Below are 8,628 nucleotides of genomic sequence, written 5' to 3'. Positions count from 1 at the left end.
GGCCAGGTTGGACACAGGGGCTTGGAGCAAGCTGTTCTAGTGGAAGGTGTCCCTGCCCCTGGCAGGGGTTGGAACTGGATGAGCTTTAAGGTCCCTTCCCAAGGACTCTATGAATTCACAGCATTGCTCCGTGCTGGCTGCCCTGCAGGGGAATTGCAGCCACTGCCAAAGTATCCAGCATAAAATCCTTTAAAGCCTGAAACCTGTTTGGCCAGTGCAGGGGCACAGCGTGTCAGGATCTGCTCCACGGCACAGAAGTTAACTCATCGCTTCAGATGCCTCCTGCATCCCACGCACTGGTGGGAAAACCACCCATCTCCTGCATCCCAGACACGTTGGGATCAGCAGCAGGGTGGAGGCCACCACAGGCCCACAGCCAGGCCCGGGGGCAGTCAGGGCTCCCCCTGGGACTTGTAAGGCAGCCCATGGGGGGCACAGGGAGGTTTTGGGTGGCTGGCTGTGAGCTACAACATCTCTGTGCCCTGGGAAAGGCCTCATCTTTAAATGGGGGGGGGGGTTATGAATATATATTATTGTTATTCCTTTATATTTTGCCTCCTCATGCAGCAGGAGGGTTATCAGCATGCCGCACACTGCCGGTGGGAGCTGCCTGTGCTGTGTCTCATGGGTGGATGAACTATCATCTCCCTCAGCATGGTGGCTGCCATCCCCTCTGCCCCAGCCTCACCCCTGGCCTCACCGTCCCGCCACCAGAGATAGCTGCTGACACGGTCAAGTGCGGATTTTGCCTCTAGCCCTGCAAGGGGTTATCACCTAGTGCTGAGGAAACTGAGAGCCACAGCTGTTGGGTGTTTGGAAGCTGAAAATGCCGTGAATCATCCCTACAACAGAGCAGATTGGAGCATTCCCAATCTTTGTGTGTGAGCCAGACCCTTTGAGCAATCCCAGGTCCCAGAACCTCATCCAGTCTGAGGATGAGTTTGGAAGAGGGGAGATGGGCCAGCACTGAACTCATCTCTTCACCCCAGAATACTTTAATACAGTATCCCTTCCATCCCAGTGCAAGATTCCCAACACCCCTCACGGAGCATCCTGCTCCAAGGCAGATTCCATGGGTGATGTGAACTTGGCTCATGGGTGTGTGCCAGTGCCTTCCTCCTCCAATGCAGAACACCGAGCAAGACCTGGATGTTGGGATAAGGATGCTTTGGAGATGGAATTCCCGGGGAGGTACAGGACAGTGGGGCGGTGAAAGGGGGGGAACAGCGGCAGATGCCGCCGTTCCCCCCTTTCACCGCCCCACTGTCCCCGCTCCGCACCCCCGCGGCGCCGCTGATTGGCCGCCTGTCCACCCTCAACCAATAAGCATGCGGCACCGCCCGTCACTGACCAATGAAATGGCTCCTCCGCTCCCCCTACCGCGGTTCCCGGTGTTGGTGACAGCCAATGAGGCGGGTGGCGGGGAGGCTCGCGCCGCTTTCGCGGCAAAAAGGATTTGGCGCGCAAAGAAGGCGCGCCGGAGCCGGTTGTACCGAACAATACGGGCGGTGGGAGCGGTTCTCGCTGCCCTGTCATGGGCCGTGACCCTACAAGCGCCTTCCCCGCCCCGCCGCCCGTCGCCCCGGTGGCCATGTGAGCCATGGCGGCGGCGGGCGGCGGCGCGGCGGGGCTGGCGGCGCTGCTGGGCAGCTCCTCCCCGCACCTCCTCATCGTCTCCGCCGCCGCTGACGATCCCGCGGGTGGCGGCGGAGGACACCCCGATACCGACCAGGTCTTGCTCTTCGCTACACCGCAACCCGCCCAGCCTGGAGCCGCGCCTCGCCGGCCCGCGCTGGGCCGCCCGCCGGTAACCACCGGGACGGGGATCGGGATGGGAAAAGGGGCTGCGGAGACCGGGACTCTGCGGGCTACGGCGGGGCTGTGCTGGGTACTGGGCCGTGCTATGCCCCGAGCCGTGAGATATTGGGCCGTGTCGGGTCGGGCTGCGTGCTGGGCCGTGCCACGCCGGGCAGTGCTGCTCCCTGCTCCGCACCTTGCTGTGCCGTGCCCTCTACCGTGCCCTGGGCCGTGCCACGCAGCGCACCTGTCCAGGGCAGCCGCTCCGGAAGTCGCCTCGCTGGCCCGGGCTCTGTCCCTGCCTGCTTTGGGCGCTCCCCGCAGCGTGGCGGGGCCGCGGCCCCACTGTGTGTGTGTCAGCGGTGGAGCCGCTCCTCTGAGCCCGCTTCTACCGGCAGCGGGGCTCGGCACCCCCAGGGAGGGGTTCCTGGGGGGTGGTGGCTGCGCCCCCAATGAGCCCCATCGCTTGCAGGTGAAGAGGAAGCTGAACTTGGAGACGGATCACCAGTACATAGCGGAGAGCCTGCCAGTGGGCCGGGGCAAGCCCAGGAACCCCATCAGAGGTACCGGCTCTGCTCCCTCTGACCCCTGCAGCCAACCCAGGTGGACCCTCCATCATCTCCCCCTCCCCGAGCCCTGGTACCTTGGTGTCACAGCAGAGCTTGTGATCACAGCTTAGCACAAGTGCCAAAGCCTGTGCTGTGTCCTGCAGCATCCTTCCCATGGAGGATGTGGGGAGCTTAGCCCATTGCTCAGGGAAAGCAGATGGTTTCAGGGTGTTGGTTCCGGTCCATGGGGCACCTGTGAGCGTGGGGGATGTTTTGGGTTTCCCTTCTGGCTAAACCACGCTTATCCTCGGTGGCTGGCAGGGGCAAAGTCTCCTGGGGAGAAGTCCCGCTACGAAACCTCGCTGAACCTCACCACCAAGCGCTTCCTGGAGCTGCTGAGCCAGTCCCCTGACGGCGTGGTGGACCTCAACTGGGCGGCCGAGGTCCTGAAGGTGCAGAAGAGGCGTATCTACGACATCACCAACGTCCTGGAGGGCATCCAGCTCATCACCAAGAAGTCCAAGAACAACATCCAGTGGCTGTATGGGCTTGTGGGGCTGTGCCTGGTTGTCCCTTGGGATGGGGGAGCTGCCTGGGCCAGGCTTGGGGTGGAGAGAGCCTTCCTTGGGGTTCAAGTGGTGGCTGAGGAGCCACTTCATGTGGTCTGGGTGTGGGCTGTGCTCCACTGCAGGTGGCTCCTGAGCAGCATCAGTACTCCTGTGCTGGCTGTCAGTCCCCCTCCGGCTCCTTGTGCCAGTCTGGGGAGTAGAGGCTGTGTCCAGGCTCAGGGGAGGGACCCCAGGGCTGTGCCCTATAGAGAACCCCCTGCGAGGCTGATTCCCTGGGTGTGGGATGGGGTCAGTCACGGTGCGGGGCAGAGGGAGGTGTAGGTTTGGGTGCTGATGCCTGTGGTGCTCCGCAGGGGCAGCCAGGCCGCGGTGGGCGCCCCGGGCCGGCACCGGCGGCTGGAGCAGGAGCTGCGGGAGCTGCAGGCGGCGGAGCGGCAGCTGGACGAGCTCATCCAGACGTGCTCAGTGCAGCTGCGCCTGCTCACTGAGGACCCCGCCAACCAGCAATATCCTTTGTGCGGGATGGGATGGGATGGGATGGGATGGGATGGGATGGGATGGGATGGGGCTGGTGGGGAGGGGATGCGGCTGGTTCACAGCATGGTTCATAGCACCCCGTGTCTGCTCCTTGACCCACCACACCGCAGCCTATGTGACCTGCCAGGACCTCCGCAGCATTGTGGACCCCTCGGAGCAAATGGTGATGGTTATCAAAGCCCCCGCAGAGACCCAGCTGCAGGTTTCAGACCCAGCAGAGGTGAGCTGGGGCCACCCTGTGTCTGCACAGCCCAGGCTCCCCAGGCATCCTTGTGCCTCCTGGTCTCACTCCTCTCCCCTTTCCTCAGGCTTTCCAGGTATCCTTGCGAAGCACTCAGGGCCCCATCGATGTCTTCCTCTGCCCCGAGGACAGCTCAGGTGTCTGCAGCCCTGTCAAGAGCCCCTTTAAAGCCCCTGCAGAGGAGTCAGCTCCCAGCCACCCGCAGCCCAGAGCCTCCCCTCTCCTGCATCCTGCCCAGGACATGCACTTGCCGCTGCTGCCCGGAGAGCAAGGTGGGTGCCCGGGCCAGGGACAGGAGGGAGCTGGGGACAGGGATGCTGCTGGCTCTGGTTGTGGCCTCTTCTGTGTTTGTAGTCGTGAGCCCCTCTGCCGGCAGCACAAGCTGGGGTGATGCTCAGCCACCTGAGCACAGCAGGGATGTGGGAAGGCAGGTTCTGCATAGCCAAAAGTGCCTCTTTTGGCGTTTTTTGTCTGTTGTGGGATTGATGGCTGCTTCCCATCCCTGCAGAAACGCTGCTGCCAGGGACCAGCAAGTGCCCTGCGGAGGGGCCGAGCCTCTCGCCATTGGCCTCCATGGACGTGCTGCTGGACCAGAGCAGGGAGGTCTTCCCGGAATTCCTGGCGGACGAGTTCATCAACCAGGAGCAGGACTATCACTTCGGGCTGCAGGAGGGAGAGGGCATCAGCGAGCTCTTTGACTGTGACTTTGAGGACTTCACACCCTTGGACTTCTGAGGGGAGCTGCAGGGTGCAGGGGGGATCACCCTGAGCTCCCCCCGCCCCACAGCTCCTCTCCCCATCCCTTTTTGCAACACTTTCTTCTTCGCCCTCCAGCCCCCCCAGCCCGGCGGGGGCCGGCAGCATCCCTGGCTCCTGCCCTGCAAGGAGGATGCCAGAGCGGGGGTACCATCTCAGAGGACCCCCCCACAAGGTTCTTGGTGATGGGGGTGCCCCCTCCGGTGCCCGTTATCGAGCTTTAAGCAGTCCTGTGTATAGATTTGTTTAATTTATTATTGTCCCCTAGGGACAGCATTTAATTTCCTGAGGGGGGGGGCCTGCAGCAGAGTGGGGGTGCCGGGAGGTGTTGTGTTGGGAAGTGGGTGGTGCAGATGTGGGGTGCTGGGTTGGGGCTGTGTGCCCCCTGCACGGGGGGGCTCCCACAGCCTGGCTGAGTGTGGGGTATTTATTTATTATTTATGGCATGTGGGAGCATTCCCAGGACATGGGAGGGGACAGGAAGGAGCAGGGGGATGCTGCTGGTTGGGGGGGGGAGATATGGAGGGTCCCACTGGGGCTTCACCTGCACGTCCTGGCTTTGCTTGCAGCCAGATTGGGGCAGAGGCTGAGGCCATTGTGGGGGCCTATGGGAGCAGGGGCAGGGCTGGATGGGGCTGATGGCCCCAGGACCATGTGTGGGTCCTGGAGGGGAGGGTGCGTATCTGCATGTGAGGACCCAACACTGGCTTCAGGCTTTTCCTCCCCTCCCCAAACAGCCGTGCAGCCACTGGGCTCTGTCTCCCCATCTGCTGCCCACTGGGGCTGGGAGAGGTGGAGGGAGGAGAGGAGGGTCCTGGGCCCCCCCCGGGGGCCGGGCTGGAGACGCACTTTCACTTTCACTGCCTTTTAACAAGCTTGTGTTCCTCTGAGCTTCCTGTGTAATAAAGGTTTCTACTGACTCTGGCCTTGGTGTGGGGCTGCGCTCAGGGGGCCCTGGGGTGGTGCGGCCCCAGCCCCAGAAACCAGCGGGGTTGGGGCTACCTTGGGGGTTGGTTTCCATCCTGGACTGGAAACGTGAGCATGTGTGTCCCTGCCTGGGCTCGCAGGGGGTTCTTTGGTCATCGCAGTGCTTCACCCCCTCCCCTGCAGCTCCACGTGCTGCCATCTGTGGGATGGGAGCTGCGGCTGATCCTGCCCCACTGCTCCTCCACAGAGGCTGTGCCACAGGGGGACAGGGCCACGGCTCCACATGGTCCCTTCCCTGCCTTCCCCCTGGTTTGGGGACAGCATTTGAGCAGGGTGCCCATGACCACAGCTCCTCCCGCAGTGCAGGAGGTGGACAGCAGCATGGGGCTGATGTGAAACCAGGACATGGATCTACTGCACCACTGCCCTCTGTGACTTCCCAGCTGCCCTGTTTGCCCCACCACCCATTCCTGCCTGAAGGACCAAGTTCACTGCTCAAGGTTCAAGGTCCCTGTGTCCCTGCTCACTGGGGTCAAGCAAGCCCAGTACCAGGCATGGATGTGCCACTTCCTTCCCCTGTTTGTGCACTTGCTCCCTCCTCATTACCCCTGTTTCTCCTTAAAACAGCCTGAGAAATGTTTAACCCCAGACCATGCTGTAAGCTCATCCTGCTCCCAGCCCTCTTCCCTGCACCCCTTGGGACTGAGAGCACGCTGTGCCATGCCATGCTGTCCCCAAACCCAGCAGCCAGGAGGGCAATGGCACACGCAGTCTGTCTGTCCCCTGTGTTTGAGTGGGGTGAGCCAGCATAGTGGTGTCGTGGTGTCATCCCACCACCATTCAACTGGAAGGCTCTCCTGCTGCTCTGGTCCATGGGGCTCCTGCCACACAGAGCCAGGGCAGGAGGATGGGGAGCCCCGGGTGTGTGGGCATCAGTCCCCTGTGTGCTGCACCCTCAGGTTGGTGTTTGTTACCCAAGGCGATTGAGGTGCTGAAGCTTTGATGCAGGGTACCCAGCCCAGCCATATACCAGCTCATCCTCATCCCTGCGCTCAGCGGCATCCAGGTCTCCTCCTGCTCTCCCTGTTCCAGTTTCATTTTGGTGGGGGGTGATGGTGATCTGCAATGCTGCCCCAAGGGGTGACACCCCAAGAGGGGGAAGTGGCCACTGGCTTTCACAGTGGGCACAGGGAGAGGACTCACACTGACATCCTGAGCTCTGCTGCCCTGCATCCATGAGCTAACCCCCATAGCAGCACAGCTTTTCCCCTGAGCAAAGGTGAACCTCTGGTAGCATTCACCATCACATTCCATTAATAGGGAATCTCATAGGATGATGAGCCCTTGGGACTCCCAGTCCCCATGAAAGCAGCCCCTCTACTGGGGGCAGCACCACGTCCCCTGCTGCGGCAGTTCACCCATCTCTAGGGATGCATTGGCAGCTCCACATGAGCCAGAGCACCACAAAAATAACCACTGTGCCTCCCAGGGATGATTCACGATGCAGCTGAAGGGCTTCCCTCCTGCTATGTTGAATTGTTGGAGAAAGAGCTGATAATAGCTTGTGTAGGGGCTCTTGTTTCCAAAGGGCACATGCCAGATTGGGAAGTGCTGCCTGCCTTTATGTCCTATCATCCCCACCATGGCTACAGGCATGGTTTAGGACATGGGCACACATACATCCTGTGTGCCCCACAGTCCTCAGCCCCTGTTTGCTCCCCTCTCCCATGCCCTGGCAGTAACCCTGCAGGGACAGTGCCTGTCCAGCTCTGGATGTGGTGCTCAGCCCAGGCACTCGTGGAGTCTCCTATCCCTACACTGTGAGGTTTGGCCTCCGAGGAGTCAGGAGAGCCCAGCAGTGGGATGAGCTCTGGGACATCCTGGCCATGGCTGGGGAGCACCATTAGATGCTGGCACAGCATAAAGTTTACTCTAATTTATACCTTTAATTCTAATCCTCCTTGGAGGCTCTGGGCAGGTTTTGGGGGTTCTATTGGCCCCTATGGTACATCTTCTGTGGGTGCCATGCCCATGCCAGCACAGCCCACCCCACACGTTCAAATATTTCAACTTCCAAAACCCACTTGTGTTTCCTCTGCAAGGAAATATCTCAAGGAGGTGAAGCACAGCATCGTTTATCCAGATTATTGAGATAGCTGGGCTGGGGCAGCCTGGAGAAGAGAAGGCTCCTTAAGAGGAAGCCTTAGAGCAGCTCCAGTGCCTAAAGGGGCTGCAGGAAACCTGGAGAGGGGCTTGGGACAAGGGCCTGTAGGGACAGGCCAAGGGGAATGGCTTGAACCTGCCCGAGGGGAGACTGAGCTGAGCTCTTAGGCAGAAGCTCTTCCCTGTGAGGGTGCTGAGGCGCTGGCACAGGGTGCCCAGAGAAGCTGTGGCTGCCCCATCCCTGGCAGTGTTCAAGGCCAGGTTGGACACAGGGGCTTGGAGCAAGCTGCTCCAGTGGAAGGGGTCCCTGCCCGTGGCAGGGTTTGGAGCTGGATGAGCTTCAAGGCCCTTTGCAACACAAATCAGGCTGGGATTCAATGATTCTGTGATTCACAAGATGCTGGTAAGTGGCTGCTTCTTTTAATTCCTGCCCTATCCCCTACCTGGGAAGCAGAGCAGAGCCCTGGCTTCCTCACCACAGCCAAGGCCAAGTCCCCCCCTTACTGCCAGTGGCTTTGGGGCACGTGTTGGAAGCAGCTGTGGCAGAAGCTGGGGGCAACCGCTGCCTCCTGCCGCCAGCAGAAGTTTTGCCCTGGCCTTCGCCCTCATTTCCAGCTGCTCCTTCCCATGCTGAAAGCCACATTGACCCGGGGACTGAACGTGGGTTTTAGCAACACAGGAGAATGAACAGGCCCTCCCAGGGCTTTGCTTTGATCCATGACAGAGCTCTGCTATCATCCAAACCCCTTCCAGCGCTCCCTGGGAAGGTGAACCTCTGTCCCCGCTGCCATCAGGGGATTTATCCCCTCTCTCTAGCAGCTGCCCCCATTTTAGTTCGATTCAATGTGATTTGGGGATGGCCATGCCCCACAGCTCCAGCCCTCGGTGGGGACAGCACTGAGCCCTGTGCGTGCACGTGCTCCCCGGAGTCCTCGGGTACCCCCACCAGGCCCCAGGTGCACTTTTTCCGCCTCTTTTCCCTTGCACCCACCCGGAGCAGCCGGGAGATGGTAAAAATAACTGTGATGCATCACTGCAACTACTGCGGGCTCAGCTTGCAGCCGCTTGTCCCCGGGGGAGGAGGAGACCG

The 8,628-nt window shown here is 60.9% G+C and overlaps 1 protein-coding gene and 1 long non-coding RNA gene across 2 annotated transcripts; both read left to right on the top strand.

Annotated features, from left to right (window-relative positions):
- Positions 1 to 1,253: 1,253 nt before the first annotated feature.
- E2F1 (E2F transcription factor 1) lies at positions 1,254 to 4,924 on the top strand. Its single transcript, XM_061375401.1, has 7 exons — positions 1,254 to 1,807; positions 2,270 to 2,360; positions 2,667 to 2,886; positions 3,268 to 3,420; positions 3,557 to 3,671; positions 3,760 to 3,964; positions 4,201 to 4,924. Exons 1-7 carry the CDS (start codon positions 1,601 to 1,603, stop codon positions 4,425 to 4,427), a joined length of 1,218 nt encoding a protein of 405 aa, XP_061231385.1. The 5' UTR covers positions 1,254 to 1,600; the 3' UTR covers positions 4,428 to 4,924.
- A 74-nt stretch (positions 4,925 to 4,998) lies between these two features.
- Positions 4,999 to 5,372, top strand: LOC133224149 (uncharacterized). Its single transcript, XR_009728778.1, has 2 exons — positions 4,999 to 5,205; positions 5,241 to 5,372. It is a non-coding gene; the product is annotated as an uncharacterized LOC133224149 (long non-coding RNA).
- The last annotated feature ends 3,256 nt before the right edge of the window (positions 5,373 to 8,628 follow it).

The sequence above is a fragment of the Neopsephotus bourkii genome, unplaced genomic scaffold, assembly GCF_033783945.1.
Source record: "Neopsephotus bourkii isolate Nb327-2 ecotype Australia unplaced genomic scaffold, CSIRO-AGI_Nbou_v1 NB_1663, whole genome shotgun sequence".
NCBI lineage: Eukaryota > Metazoa > Chordata > Aves > Psittaciformes > Psittacidae > Neopsephotus > Neopsephotus bourkii.
The sequence above is the reverse complement of the archived record's forward strand: the minus strand, read 5'-3'. Positions and strand labels throughout refer to the sequence as shown.